We start from the raw sequence: 16142 nt of genomic DNA, 5'->3' as shown, positions 1-16142 counted from the left end.
AAGCTGACTGGGTTGGAACCAGGCAACACCTTGTGGCAGAGGGTGTTGCAGGGGGAAGAGACAGTAGGGTCTCTGTCAGGGGTGGGATCCTGACAGAGGCTTGGCAACAGAGCGAACGTAAAGGGACCGCGCCAGCTCCTGGAAGCGGCGGGTGCCCGAGAAGGGAACAGAAGAGAGATATATTGTGCTGAGTGAGAAACGAAGTCGAAGCAATAGGAGAATACCAGCAGGGGTCGTGCTGTAAGACCATAGCAACATCCTGCTGAGGCGCATAACCGGTGGCCGGAACGCCGAGGGAGTATTTCTACAGATAGCTTCAAGCAATACTCTAAACAGCGGCAGGACAGTCAGTCTCAGGCGGGCTGTCTCACCTAAATCACCTATGAAGTCTTGGGAGGCAATTGCGGGAGAGGGGCGTCTCTAGGGTCCCGGAAGAACTCCAGGCCTACCCGACAAACGGGTGCCGTCCCTACCCGAACATCAGGGGAGGAGGCGGATGATTAGCAGAACATCACCTAATCGAGTTGTGAGGGAACTTAAGAAACAGACACAACAGTTGTGGGGTACTTTCCGTAAGCACAGCAGGGAAGGACTACAACACATAGCGCTAAGAAGGAAGGCACTGATTTCCACCTGAGAAGAGAGTTCTGGAAGTGCCATTGGACCGGCCGGACTTGCGTAGCCTGGTGAACCGTATTCTGGACTGAGGACTCAGAGATCTCCAGTAAAGAGGTAAAGAGACTGCAACCTGTTGTCCTCTTTATTTATCGCGACCTGCACCCCACAACTGCACCGCTACACCACCACTTATCGCACCGGACGTCCCCCACTGACGGACAGGGCCACGGACCGGGTCTAGCCACCGTGACAACCCCAGGACTGAGACCCAGAGGCCCGGCTCCGGGTACCCCTCGGCCCTGCGGCGGTGTGGGGGCGCTCCAACGTGGCGTCACGAACAGGATCTACTTAAGCCTGAAGAATCAGGTCATGTGTGCCTTGGAACTGTGATTTGTTGTGTTTGGACTGTAACTTTATTGAGAGGCTGTGTATTGCCATTGACCAAGAGAAATTCCCGCCAAAAGCCACCGCCATTGCTACTTCGGAGAAGAAGAAGGGCGTGGAGTAGGCGTAGACAGACTGGAGAGCGCGAACAACAATGACCGCCCAGTCCAAATACTTCTGTGTCCTGAGGACGTGTCCGTCAGTGGCTGAAGTCCGCCTCCTGATTCTGTTTGGAGGGTGGAGACCATGGAGACGGAGCCGCCCATGAAAGAGGCCGCGGGAAGAAGACATTGGAGAGGAGATAAAGATGGCGACACCAGAAGCACCGCATGGGGATGGTCGAACTCCGGGAGAGGCTGGACAGCCCGGAGTGGCTCAGGGTACGCCGCCGCTGCGGGAGCTGACCCTTACGGAGCCAACGATGGGCCGACCCCCCAGGCCGCCGTCGGAAGAGTGCATGGCCGCAGCCGAGGCCCGGCGGATCGCTGCTCGCCTGGAGGCCGATGCTCGAGTGACCGCTCGGCTGGGCCAGCCCACGGAGGTCTGCTTGTCTCCAATGTCCCTTGATCCTCTCAACCCGGTCGCGGCTGGAAGTACGCCGCTGACACCAGGCTTGAAGCTCATGCCTGAAGCCAAACACCTGCGGCACATGATGGCTGCATGGCGAGCTCGACCACAACCGGTACCCCAGGTAGACTTACTCACTGTTGCGGAGCCCCCCTTGTCTCACTGGGGTGTAGTGGTCTCCTTCAACCCCCGATATGGACGCGGGGTTATCCAGGAGATCGGGGAGCCGCTACAAGTCCACGTGGACCGAGAAGAGGTGGAGCCTTGCAGTGGAAGATTTGATCGTGACCTGGAACCGGGTGATGCCGTCACTTACACCAGGTGGAGGAGGGCAACCAGCGAAGCGGGCTGGATGGCGCGGGGCGTACAGCGGTGCGTTGCGCTTCAGGCCGCTGCTGCAACTTCCGAAGAGAACCCTCCCACCGATAAGACAACAGAACCTGATCCTGGGGAGCAGCGAGGGACCCGGACCTACCATGCACCGTGGGGGCGTGCCGGATCGGTAAAAAGAACATCCCGGCGGGGGATCCTGTCGTTGTTGGGGCGGGACCCGATCCTTGAACCAGCCGGACGACCCGTTGGTCTGGTGAGGCCCGGGAGAAAACCACCTTCCTCCCCGAAGAATGAGTAAGCATGAACGCTTTAAATATGTAAATAGTTACTGCTTTCTTTGTTTTGTTTAACTGTTGCTGCTAAAACCCGTCCAGGGTTAACCCCTTATGGATCCCACTGCTGACCGGGATCCTTGTTGTTTGTTTATTTTTATCCTCTTCAAGTTTGCACAAGTTTAAAGAACTGCAGTAATCATGGACCGTGCATGATACAAACTTTTCCTTGTAAATAGTTCACACCTTCTTAAGGGTGTTTCCTACTGGTTTTATTTAAAGACACTTTGCGAAGAAACCTTTTCTACTGGTTCCTACTTAAAGACTCTTTGTGAAGATACCGTACCGGAGTCTTGCTGAAGTATGGACTGGTAGTCAGAGAAGATGTACTACCTCTTAAAGACTTGGTCTCTTCTTAAAGGGGACCTCCACATTTTGCATTTGAAAATTGTATTGCTGCGAGATGATGGAAAGCAATAATGTCCTAATGAGTGAACGTAATGATGATGCTTACATGTAAAAGTTATGTGTATTTGTTTGGTTAAATGTAAAGAAATGCTGATAATGTTCTTTAGAAGAAAGATGCAGTAGGCCCGTAGGGGTAGACGCAGTGTCCTGCATAGTGAAAGCGAGAAAGTGAAGATCAAAGTTGTTGTTTAATAATGCTAACAGAAAATGGGGATAGAAGGTCAACCCTGAGTCTTCCATAGAAGTTGGGTGTTATAGAAAAAGAGTTAATAATGTGTTCTAAGGATAGAAAGCGAGCCCGTAGGGGTTAAGTAGTGAGTCCTTTTAGGAGCCATATGTAGACGGCTCAATGGTTCTAAAACTGAAAGAATGTTATGTCTATACCGTGTATAGTAGTGGAGGGCAGAAGGCTCGAGGAGCGGTCCTGAAAGAAAGGAGAGGCAGCAGGCCTAGTACCGATAGGACAGGCGGTCCTGCAGATTAACAGAAGGAGTATGTAAAGTTAAAATGTGCCTTATAATGTGATTATAGGAAGGTCTTTAGCGGATAAAGAGTGTATATCCTTAAAGGCAATGTTAAATTATCGTTCAGTAATTTTGCACTAAGTAGAATACCCGGTTGGGTAACAGGAGTTATTTATAACCTGTAATTTATAATGTTTTAATATGTAACTATGTTTTGTAACGTTCAAGTGTCCTTACCTCCCATAAAGGGAAGCCTGTTCAAGTATGCTTATGTTATTGCACTCAACAAAATTGTATGTCTTTTTGCTGAACTTGTATTGTTGTTTTTCTTCCCAGTCCCGGAGTACTGTGTTTAACCAGGGGGGAGTGCAGCGGCCCAGAGTCCTGGTCGTTGCAGTACTGTGGCTCCGCCACTAAGGGGAGCTGTGGTACGTCCGATGGCACTGAAGGAACTCTTCTGATCAGGTATCACAGACACCAATGCATTTCACAGCCGGGCCTCCGGGGGGGAGCTAAGGGTGCTATTCACTAGGCCACTCCCCCACCATAGTGGGTAAACTGGGGGTCAGGCAGGAAGTTAGTCAGAAGCTGACTGGGTTGGAACCAGGCAACACCTTGTGGCAGAGGGTGTTGCAGGGGGAAGAGACAGTAGGGTCTCTGTCAGGGGTGGGATCCTGACAGAGGCTTGGCAACAGAGCGAACGTAAAGGGACCGCGCCAGCTCCTGGAAGCGGCGGGTGCCCGAGAAGGGAACAGAAGAGAGATATATTGTGCTGAGTGAGAAACGAAGTCGAAGCAATAGGAGAATACCAGCAGGGGTCGTGCTTTAAGACCATAGCAACATCCTGCTGAGGCGCATAACCGGTGGCCGGAACGCCGAGGGAGTATTTCTACAGATAGCTTCAAGCAATACTCTAAACAGCGGCAGGACAGTCAGTCTCAGGCGGGCTGTCTCACCTAAATCACCTATGAAGTCTTGGGAGGCAATTGCGGGAGAGGGGCGTCTCTAGGGTCCCGGAAGAACTCCAGGCCTACCCGACAAACGGGTGCCGTCCCTACCCGAACATCAGGGGAGGAGGCGGATGATTAGCAGAACATCACCTAATCGAGTTGTGAGGGAACTTAAGAAACAGACACAACAGTTGTGGGGTACTTTCCGTAAGCACAGCAGGGAAGGACTACAACACATAGCGCTAAGAAGGAAGGCACTGATTTCCACCTGAGAAGAGAGTTCTGGAAGTGCCATTGGACCGGCCGGACTTGCGTAGCCTGGTGAACCGTATTCTGGACTGAGGACTCAGAGATCTCCAGTAAAGAGGTAAAGAGACTGCAACCTGTTGTCCTCTTTATTTATCGCGACCTGCACCCCACAACTGCACCGCTACACCACCACTTATCGCACCGGACGTCCCCCACTGACGGACAGGGCCACGGACCGGGTCTAGCCACCGTGACAACCCCAGGACTGAGACCCAGAGGCCCGGCTCCGGGTACCCCTCGGCCCTGCGGCGGTGTGGGGGCGCTCCAACTCTGTCCCCTTCCCCCACCCAGGGAAGAGGGGTGCTACTGTGTACAGCAGTACAGCAACCTAACAGACAGGGTAACAAAGACAAGGGTAAACTGAAAACTCCACGCACATAAAATATACACTCAGATATAACAGGGGTATTCACCAGGGTGTGTACGGAGGAGGAAGAAAGCAAAACAGGGAAGGATAAGGAATTACCAAATGTATAAACAAGACAACAGTCGCTAATAAACTCCTCCAGCTCTCCTTCTCAAAACCAACTTCTCCCACTCCAATGTCATGCAGCAAGTGCTAACTCTGATGAGGACTTCGTAATCAATCCCAGATTTTATAGGGAGGAGTGGCGAACCGAGCACAGCTGAATGCAGGAGTTTCCAACATGGCCAAATAACCCACGTTCTGCTGGAATAAGCACGTTTAATACACTGGAGAATTGCTTCTTCTACGCAAACGTAGGAGCAAACAGACGCTGCTGTTTTCTGGCTATGCTCCTTTGCAGGAACCCATTTGTAAGAGGGTGGACTGTGTTTGCACCAGGAGAGCACTAGGCCCCTGTGGGGTTTGTCTGCTGCAGCAAAGAGCAGGTGCTGCATGTGCCAGGGAATCTGTGTGTGCTGGGGTGCCTGGTGTCAGCTGTTTAGAGCTGTGAGGGGAGCTTCCTGGAGGAAGGAGAGTCTGCTCTGAGAGACAGTGTGTGTGGAGCAGCTTGTGAGAAGCCTAAGAGATTGAACGCTGTAAGAGACTGTTTACTGCAACCCCCTTCAACTTGGAAGCCTGAGACTTTGCGGTGGAAAAAGACAGAACATTACTGAGAGCTGTGTGATGGTGGAGCTCTGTAGAATCCATGTTTGTGATGAGCGGAGAAGCCATATTAAGCAGAACTTTTATATAGAAACAGGCATATTGCTTCTAGGAGAATTCGTGAGGACTGCAGGAGGAGAGGCGGCATCTTGAGGCAACAGAACTATACGTCCGCGGCGTTTGGGTTCGGCATCAGCTGACAAGACAAGGAACCTTGTGTTGCTGCAACTTATTGGCGCCAAAGATCTGGGACTGGCTGCAGCCTATGCAATCTTTACGCCTGAGGGGAGACTCACCTCAGGTTACCATATAGTCATAGATACCCGGGTATCCCTAGTTGAAGCGCTGAAGGATCTTTGTATTATATTTATATGTATTGTTATTGTAGGTATTTGTAGGTTATACTCAGTGTGCCATTCCAGGGGGTCTCTTGATATGACTACATTTGATTTACACCTGTTCTCTGAGTACCTGAATTAACCTTCCTGATAGGTAAATTTATTTCAACTCCCAGTGAATACACTCTTCAGGGAACGTTGGATTGGCATAGTGATTTCAGCTCCTGAGTCTACTGTATAAGGGTAATCAATCTGTTTCTTCCATATACTAAGTTCTACTTTATCTGCTGTTTAACTAAAGACACTTTTGAGATTTCTGCCTCAGTCTTGGTTCGTGACTCACTGGATCTTATTCGGACCACTGGTCATTACACCTTGACAACAAGTTTCCATAACAACTCAGCACAAGAACATTTTAATATAATTTGTTCTTGAGAAAACCCCTTTAATGGTGAGGTTAAAGACATCAGAATCTACTAACCATCTAGCCTGTACGTGATAATCTTGACTCTCTCCCGAAAGTCTTTATTCAAACGTCTGACGCTTCTGTTTTCTTGGATATTAAATCACTGCCAGAGAAGTCTGAGAGCGGATTTCTTCTCTCACCATATAAAGAAGAGATGAACATATGGCCGAATCGGGAGAGACAGCTGTGGGCAGACTCCGGTATAGCTGTGTCCACACGAACATCACTGCATACAGTATGTGTCTAATAACAGCTAATGGCTCCAGAGTCCCAAAATTGGACAAATCCTACCCCTAATCAGTAGTGACAGTAGATTATAAAGATATCGGCCCCGGTCACGCTCCTCACCTCCATGTTCCCCCTGTATCTTACACCCATATTATAGATGCACAGCGGTGTTATCACATATAGCGCTATCACATTATCTCCAGATATCACCTGTTTTTATCTGAACGGGGGAATCTACGGCTGAAGAAAACATAAAACCTCCGTCCCACAACTGTCCGGTCCGGAGAATGAGGAGAACGTGACTCTTCTCTACTTTATTTAATGGTGGCTCCTCACCAGGGCAATTACCTGTGGGTTCGTCCTCTGCGCACCGCTCATCACCCCGCACATCACGCTCTTCTTTCTCCATTATGGCGGCAGAATTAACATTCATCAGATCTTCACCAGATTTCATAACTGTGAAATAAATAATTGAAAAGTTATAGATGGAAAGAAAAGTCAACATAACTGGAGAAAAAAGACATGGACAGCACATCTAAAACTAATACAGGTGCTTCTCTCAAAATTAGAATATCATCAATAAGTAGTGTTGAGCGATACCGTCCGATACTTGAAAGTATCGGTATCGGAAAGTATCGGCCGATACCGGCAAAGTATCGGATCTAATCCGATACCGATACCCGATACCAATACAAGTCAATGGGACTCAAGTATCGGACGGTATCCCTGATGGTTCCCAGGGTCTGAAGGAGAGGAAACTCTCCTTCAGACCCTGGGAACCATATTAATGTGTAAAATAAAGAATTAAAATAAAAAATATTGCTATACTCACCTCTCCAACGCAGCCTGCACCTCACCGAGGGAACCGGCAGCGTTCTTTGCTTAAAATCCGCGCATTTAATGGCTGCCGTGACGTCACGGCTTGTGATTGGTCGCGTGCCGCCCATGTGGCCGCGACGCGACCAATCACAGCAAGCCGTGACGTAATTTTCAGGTCCTGAATGCAGAATTAGGCATTCAGGACCTGAAATTACGTCACGGCTTGCTGTGATTGGTCACGTCGCGGTCACATGGGCGGCACGCAACCAATCACAAGCCGGGACATAATTTTAAAATGCGTGCGTTTCCTGCCTCCCGTGACGTCACGGCTTGTGATTGGTCGCGTCGCCCATGTGACCGCGAAGCGACCAATCACAAGCCGGAACGTAATTTTAAAATCCTGAATGCCTAGAATTAGGCATTCAGGACCTGAAAATTACGTCACAGCTTGCTGTGATTGGTCGCGTCGCGGCCACATGGGCGGCACGCGACCAATCACAAGCCGTGACGTCACGGCAGCCATTAAACGCGCGGATTTTAAGCAAAGAACGCTGCCGGTTCCCTCGGTGAGGTCCAGGCTGCGTCGGAGAGGTGAGTATAGCAATATTTTTTATTTTAATTCTTTCTTTTACACATTAATGTTGTTTCGATACCGATACCCGATACCACAAAAGTATCGGATCTCGGTATCGGAATTCCGATACCCACAAGTATCGGCCGATACCCGATACTTGCGGTATCGGAATGCTCAACACTATCAATAAGTTAAATTATTTCAGTTCTTCAATACATAAGTGAAACTCATATATTCTATAGAGTCATTACACACAGAGTGATCTATTTCATGTGTTTATTTCTGTTAATGTTGATGATTATGGCTTACAGCCAATGAAAACCCAAAAGTCATTATCTCAGAAAATTAGAATACTTTAGAACACCAGCTTGAAAAATGATTGTAAAATCTGAAATGTCCTACTGAAATGTATGATCAGTAAATGCGCTGAATACTTGGTGTGGCATGGAGGCGATCAGCCTGTGGCACTGCTGAGGGGTTATGGAATCCCAGGTCACTTTGATAGCAGCCTTCAGCTCGTCTGCATTGTTGGGTCTGGAGTCTCATCTTCCTCTTGACAATACTCTATAGGTTTTCTATGGGGTTAAGGTCAGGCGAGTTTGTTGCCAATCAAGCCCAGTGATACTGTTGTTTTTACACCAGGTATTGGTACTTTTGGCAGTGTGGACAGGGGCCAAGTCCTGCTGGAGAATGACATTTCCATCTCCATAAAGCTTGTCGGCAGAGGGAAGCATGAAGTGCTCTAAAATGTCCTGGTAGACGGCTGTGCTGACTTTGGTCTTGATAAAACACAGTGGACCTACACCAGCAGATGACATGGCTCCCCAAACCATCACTGATTGTGGAGACTTCACACTAGACCTCCAGCAGCTTGGATTATGGCCTCCACTCCTCCTTCAGACTCTGGGACCCTGATTTCCAAATGAAATGCAAAATGTACTTTCATCTGAAAACAACACCTTGGAGCACTGACAACAGTCCAGTTCTTTTCTCCTTGGCCCAGGTAAGATGCTCCTGGCCTTGTCTATTGAACATGAGTGGCTGACACAAGGAATGTGACACTTGTAGCCCATGTCCTGGAGACGTCTGTGTGTGGTGAAGCAATGACTCCAGCAGCAGTCCACTCCTTGTGAATCTCCCCCACATTACTGAATGGCCTTTTCTTAACAATCCTTTCCAGGCTGCGGTTATCCTGGTTGCTTGTGCACCTTTTTTCTACCACACTTTTTCCTTCCACTCCACTTTCCATTAATATGCTTGGATACAGCACTGTGTGACCAGCCGGCTTCTTTACCAATGACCTTTTGTGGCTTCCCCTCCTTGTGGAGTGTCAGTGACGCCTTCTGGACATCTGTCAGGTCAGCAGTCTTCCCCATGATTGTGGAGCTACTGAAACAGACTAAGGGAGATTTATAAACACTTAAGAAGCCTTTGCAGGTGTTATTTGTTAATTATTCTAATTTTCTGAGATAATGACTTTTGGGTTTTCATTGGCTGTAAGCCATAATCATCAACATTAACAGAAATAAACACGTGAAATAGATCACTCTGTGTGAAATGACTCTATGGAATATATGAGATTCACTTTTTGTATTGAAGAACTGAAATAAATTCACTTTATGATGATATTCTAATTTTGTTGGAAGCACCTGTAATTCTTTTGCAGCTATGAAACAAATACTAAACTGAACATGTGGTTCTTAGTTAAAAGGATTGTTCTCTTTAAGTAAATATTGGTCACCGGCTCCAAGTTATTCTAAATAATCTGTACTCATCTTCCCGGAGTGTTGTCTCTGCTCCCAGCATCTGGGATTGGCTGCAGTGTTGAGGTCCAATCAACAGCACAGCAGCCAATCAGTGAGCTCAGCAGGTCAGAGCGTTGGGTCCCCATGTAGATGTAATACCCCACTCAGGTCACTGATTGGCTGCCGCACTGTTGATATGACATCAGCACCACAGCCAATCCCAGACACCGGAAGCGGCTGCATTATGATCGGAGTCCATGAAGCCCACTGCTATGTGTTCTGGAATGTTACAGCGGTCCAGCTAATTTACATTATGCCACCCACATCACAATCCCTAGGTTAGGATCAGTGTGACGTTCTCTCATGAAAGATTCTTTGTGGTGGTGCCTATGTGGTCTCCAGACCAAAGTCTGGATATCATTGTGTCTAAAACAAAAGCTGGCCTCATCTCTGATGAGGATAGACCTCCATTCCAGCCTCCGGCCCAATCTTATTACTGTGTGTGTAAATATATCTCTGATAGGAATTGGTTCTGCCGGCTCCAGAGCAGTCAGACGTGCTGTAAAGTGACATCTTGTGTCAGCGACGTCAGTGAATAGAACACTGCAGACGTGGCAGACACAAGAGTCAACACATGACTAGTGTGCAAAGCGCCTCCTAGTGGTTATGTGATAACTGCTGGAACCGGAAGAGCCCGATCATGTACATATTATATTACATTATGTGTCTGTGGCCTGTATCAACCGGTATCTACTTTATTCACTTTGTATGGAACCAATGGGAATGGCCGAGGGAAGCGCTCTGCAGCTCTATAGATAATGGAGAGAGCAGAGGCCGAGCATGCACAACTCTGCTCCATCCAGGATGAGTCTGCAGACCCCTGTTCTAAGAATCACTGAGGGGCTCAGTAGCACTATAGATAATGGAGAGAGCAGAGTCCGAGTGTGACGATAATGTAAAACTGACGAATGATTTGCCTTATTAATTCACATGCCTTTCTAGAACTTTCTGATACCTTTGAAGCTGCACTGAGGCTGCCCTTCCCCTGTCAGCAGACTGTTCTCTCTAGCTCCTGTAACCTGAACCTCCAGCTCCAAGCCAAGAATTTTAAGTAGCCAGGAGCATGTGCAAACTTCTCTCTGTCCTCTTCCCCCCTCCCGAGGGACTTTCTTTGCTTCCAAACACATGAGGTTTGCTGTGTGTGGGGATCTTTTGCATAAGCCATATCGTGTCGCCAGTGTATGATAGAGATATGCCAGAAACATATTCAGAACGTGCCTTAAGAGAGCTTCCCAATGGCGCCTCTTGTTAAACTCTAGCTCTAACAGATCCCGAGAAATGGATTTCTCCCAAACAAAGCGGAATAGCCAGACCACGTTTGGAGTCAATAGAAAGCTAATTTTAATATAAGAGGAATGATGTGTGTGCCGTTACTCGGCTAGGTTGTCCAGGGAAGATATGTGAATTATAAGTATTGCTGGTAAATCTGTAATTCGGAGGAAAGGGGAGGGCGAGGGTAACTCAACCCTCTTTAGTGATGTCACATGCCTGCAGGTATAAGTCCCTGCACTCAACCCCACCTTCATTCTTGCCTGGGATCTCACTAGAGAAAGACTATCTGATGAATTGGGATATTTGGCTCCGCCTACCTGCATGGTTTGCCTGAAATGACTTAAGCAAAATGTGAGTTTTTTCTTTCTTTAATACCTGTTTATTTTATAATTGTTTTGTACATACTTTAAATTGTCTTATTTTGTAACATCTTCATATGCCTTTTATAAACACTGCCTGATCTTTTATGGAGTAAAATATATAAATTACTAGCTTCGTTCTCTTGCTCTAAAACGTACCCTAATTCTTCTGAAGTTAATTACGCTACTTATTTGGGTTGGCTTCGTACCCGTTTAATCGAAGCTGGTGGCAGCATACTTGTCCTGTGCATTTGGGAGTCGTTGTAGCGACGGCGGCATTGATAATTATTGTACCTGCCTGAGTGGGAGTAGTTATATCGCCCTCGCTGCAGCGTGCCCAATAGCCAGTACATAGCAGGCAGCCTTTCTGGCAACTAATTACCCCAGGTGCAGTACCTAATCTGACCGGAAGGTAAGAGGGGCGCCAGAGAGCTGCAAGTTCTCAAGCAGAACTGTAAAGCGGGATATACATAAATCCCTGCAGTTCGTGTTATATTGTGGCAGAGCAGTGGGATAACTAAAATAAGCCCCTGCGGTAAATTGATAGGTCAATAGCCTTGCGTGTGTTTTCATCACATTGTAGCAGTGGAGGGATAACTAAGATAAGCCCCCTGCACATGTGATAGCCGTGTGCTGGCCAAAGGTCACCCCGATCGTGACATATTGTTAACAGTCACGGTGTGATTCCTGACACCAAGCATGCACAACTCTGCTCCATCCAGGACAAGTCTGCAGACCCCTGTTCTCAGAATCTCTGGGGGCTCAGCAGCTCTATAGATAATGGAGAGAGCAGAGGCCAAGCATGCACAACTCTGCTCCATCAAGGACAAGTCTGCAGACCCCTGTTCTCAGAATCTCTGGGGGGGGTTCAGCAGCTCTATAGATAATGGAGAGAGCAGAGGCCAAGCATGCACAACACTGCTCCATCAAGGAAAAGTCTGCAGACCCCTGTTCTCAGAATCTCTGGGGGCTCAGCAGCTCTATAGATAATGGAGAGAGCAGAGGCCGAGCATGCACAACTCTGCTCCATCAAGGACAAGTCTGCAGACCCCTGTTCTCAGAATCTCTGGGGGGCTCAGCAGCTCTATAGATAATGGAGAGAGCAGAGGCCAGAGCATGCACAACTCTGCTTCATCCAGGACAAGTCTGCAGACCCCTGTTCTCAGAATCTCTGGGGGGGGCTCAGCAGCTCTATAGATAATGGAGAGAGCAGACGCCAGAGCATGCACAACTCTGCTCCATTCAGGACAAGTCTGCAGACCCCTGTTCTCAGAATCTCTGGGGGCTCAGCAGCTCTATAGATAATGGAGAGAGCAGAGGCCAGAGCATGCACAACTCTGCTTCATCCAGGACAAGTCTGCAGACCCCTGTGCTCAGAATCTCTGGGGGCTCAGCAGCTCTATAGATAATGGAGAGAGCAGAGGCCAGAGCATGCACAACTCTGCTCCATCCAGGACAAGTCTGCAGACCCCTGTGCTCAGAATCTCTGGGGGGCTCAGCAGCTCTATAGATAATGGAGAGAGCAGAGGGCAGAGCATGCACAACTCTGCTCCATCCAGGACAAGTCTGCAGACCCCTGTTCTCAGAATCTCTGGGGGGCTCAGCAGCTCTATAGATAATGGAGAGAGAAGAGGCTGAGCATGCACAACTCTGCTTCATCCAGGACAAGTCTGCAGACCCCTGTTCTCAGAATCTCTGGGGGGGGGGGGCTCAGCAGCTCTATAGATAATGGAGAGAGCAGACGCCAGAGCATGCACAACTCTGCTTCATCCAGGACAAGTCTGCAGACCCCTGTTCTCAGAATCTCTGGGGGGGGCTCAGCAGCTCTATAGATAATGGAGAGAGCAGACGCCAGAGCATGCACAACTCTGCTCCATTCAGGACAAGTCTGCAGACCCCTGTTCTCAGAATCTCTGGGGGCTCAGCAGCTCTATAGATAATGGAGAGAGCAGAGGCCAGAGCATGCACAACTCTGCTTCATCCAGGACAAGTCTGCAGACCCCTGTGCTCAGAATCTCTGGGGGCTCAGCAGCTCTATAGATAATGGAGAGAGCAGAGGCCAGAGCATGCACAACTCTGCTCCATCCAGGACAAGTCTGCAGACCCCTGTGCTCAGAATCTCTGGGGGGCTCAGCAGCTCTATAGATAATGGAGAGAGCAGAGGGCAGAGCATGCACAACTCTGCTCCATCCAGGACAAGTCTGCAGACCCCTGTTCTCAGAATCTCTGGGGGGCTCAGCAGCTCTATAGATAATGGAGAGAGAAGAGGCCGAGCATGCACAACTCTGCTCCATACAGGATGAGTCTGCAGACCCCTGTTCCCAGAATCTCTGGAGGGCTCAGCAGCTCTATAGATAATGGAGAGAGCAGAGGGCAGAGCATGCACAACTCTGCTCCATCCAGGACAAGTCTGCAGACCCCTGTGCTCAGAATCTCTGGGGGGCTCAGCAGCTCTATAGATAATGGAGAGAGCAGACGCCAGAGCATGCACAACTCTGCTCCATTCAGGATGAGTCTGTAGACCCCTGTTCTCAATCTCTGGGGGGCTCAGCAGCTCTATAGATAATGGAGAGAGCAGAGGCTGAGCATGCACAACTCTGCTCCATTCAGGATGAGTCTGTAGACCCCTGTTCTCAGAATCTCTGGGGGGCTCAGCAGCTCTATAGATAATGGAGAGAGCAGAGGCCAAGCATGCACAACTCTGCTCCATCAAGGACAAGTCTGCAGACCCCTGTTCTCAGAATCTCTGGGGGGGGTTCAGCAGCTCTATAGATAATGGAGAGAGCAGAGGCCAAGCATGCACAACACTGCTCCATCAAGGAAAAGTCTGCAGACCCCTGTTCTCAGAATCTCTGGGGGCTCAGCAGCTCTATAGATAATGGAGAGAGCAGAGGCTGAGCATGCACAACTCTGCTCCATCACGGACAAGTCTGCAGACCCCTGTTCTCAGAATCTCTGGGGGGCTCAGCAGCTCTATAGATAATGGAGAGAGCAGAGGCCAGAGCATGCACAACTCTGCTTCATCCAGGACAAGTCTGCAGACCCCTGTTCTCAGAATCTCTGGGGGGGGCTCAGCAGCTCTATAGATAATGGAGAGAGCAGAGGCCAGAGCATGCACAACTCTGCTTCATCCAGGACAAGTCTGCAGACCCCTGTGCTCAGAATCTCTGGGGGCTCAGCAGCTCTATAGATAATGGAGAGAGCAGAGGCCAGAGCATGCACAACTCTGCTCCATCCAGGACAAGTCTGCAGACCCCTGTGCTCAGAATCTCTGGGGGGCTCAGCAGCTCTATAGATAATGGAGAGAGCAGAGGGCAGAGCATGCACAACTCTGCTCCATCCAGGACAAGTCTGCAGACCCCTGTGCTCAGAATCTCTGGGGGGCTCAGCAGCTCTATAGATAATGGAGAGAGCAGAGGGCAGAGCATGCACAACTCTGCTCCATCCAGGACAAGTCTGCAGACCCCTGTTCTCAGAATCTCTGGGGGGCTCAGCAGCTCTATAGATAATGGAGAGAGAAGAGGCTGAGCATGCACAACTCTGCTTCATCCAGGACAAGTCTGCAGACCCCTGTTCTCAGAATCTCTGGGGGGGGGCTCAGCAGCTCTATAGATAATGGAGAGAGCAGACGCCAGAGCATGCACAACTCTGCTTCATCCAGGACAAGTCTGCAGACCCCTGTTCTCAGAATCTCTGGGGGGGGCTCAGCAGCTCTATAGATAATGGAGAGAGCAGACGCCAGAGCATGCACAACTCTGCTCCATTCAGGACAAGTCTGCAGACCCCTGTTCTCAGAATCTCTGGGGGCTCAGCAGCTCTATAGATAATGGAGAGAGCAGAGGCCAGAGCATGCACAACTCTGCTTCATCCAGGACAAGTCTGCAGACCCCTGTGCTCAGAATCTCTGGGGGCTCAGCAGCTCTATAGATAATGGAGAGAGCAGAGGCCAGAGCATGCACAACTCTGCTCCATCCAGGACAAGTCTGCAGACCCCTGTGCTCAGAATCTCTGGGGGGCTCAGCAGCTCTATAGATAATGGAGAGAGCAGAGGGCAGAGCATGCACAACTCTGCTCCATCCAGGACAAGTCTGCAGACCCCTGTTCTCAGAATCTCTGGGGGGCTCAGCAGCTCTATAGATAATGGAGAGAGAAGAGGCCGAGCATGCACAACTCTGCTCCATACAGGATGAGTCTGCAGACCCCTGTTCCCAGAATCTCTGGAGGGCTCAGCAGCTCTATAGATAATGGAGAGAGCAGAGGGCAGAGCATGCACAACTCTGCTCCATCCAGGACAAGTCTGCAGACCCCTGTGCTCAGAATCTCTGGGGGGCTCAGCAGCTCTATAGATAATGGAGAGAGCAGAGGCTGAGCATGCACAACTCTGCTCCATTCAGGATGAGTCTGTAGACCCCTGTTCTCAGAATCTCTGGGGGGCTCAGCAGCTCTATAGATAATGGAGAGAGCAGAGGCCAAGCATGCACAACTCTGCTCCATCAAGGACAAGTCTGCAGACCCCTGTTCTCAGAATCTCTGGGGGGGGTTCAGCAGCTCTATAGATAATGGAGAGAGCAGAGGCCAAGCATGCACAACACTGCTCCATCAAGGAAAAGTCTGCAGACCCCTGTTCTCAGAATCTCTGGGGGCTCAGCAGCTCTATAGATAATGGAGAGAGCAGAGGCTGAGCATGCACAACTCTGCTCCATCAAGGACAAGTCTGCAGACCCCTGTTCTCAGAATCTCTGGGGGGCTCAGCAGCTCTATAGATAATGGAGAGAGCAGAGGCCAGAGCATGCACAACTCTGCTTCATCCAGGACAAGTCTGCAGACCCCTGTTCTCAGAATCTCTG

The 16142-nt window shown here is 49.5% G+C and overlaps 1 protein-coding gene across 4 annotated transcripts in view; it reads right to left on the bottom strand.

Moving 5' to 3' along the window:
• LOC143781301 (uncharacterized) overlaps nucleotides 1–16142 on the bottom strand; it is a 618193-nt gene that overhangs the window by 139642 nt on the left and 462409 nt on the right. For 3 of the 4 annotated variants that reach the window (XM_077267832.1, XM_077267834.1, XM_077267833.1), the window contains one exon: nucleotides 6815–6922. In XM_077267832.1, coding sequence (XP_077123947.1) covers nucleotides 6815–6922 — 108 coding nt within the window. Of the gene's footprint in view, nucleotides 1–6814; nucleotides 6923–8662; nucleotides 8749–16142 lie in introns of those variants that run through there. The other variant, XM_077267835.1, reaches the window with a different exon arrangement.

The sequence above is a fragment of the Ranitomeya variabilis genome, chromosome 6, assembly GCF_051348905.1.
Source record: "Ranitomeya variabilis isolate aRanVar5 chromosome 6, aRanVar5.hap1, whole genome shotgun sequence".
NCBI lineage: Eukaryota > Metazoa > Chordata > Amphibia > Anura > Dendrobatidae > Ranitomeya > Ranitomeya variabilis.
This window is presented reverse-complemented; position numbering and strand designations above follow the sequence as displayed.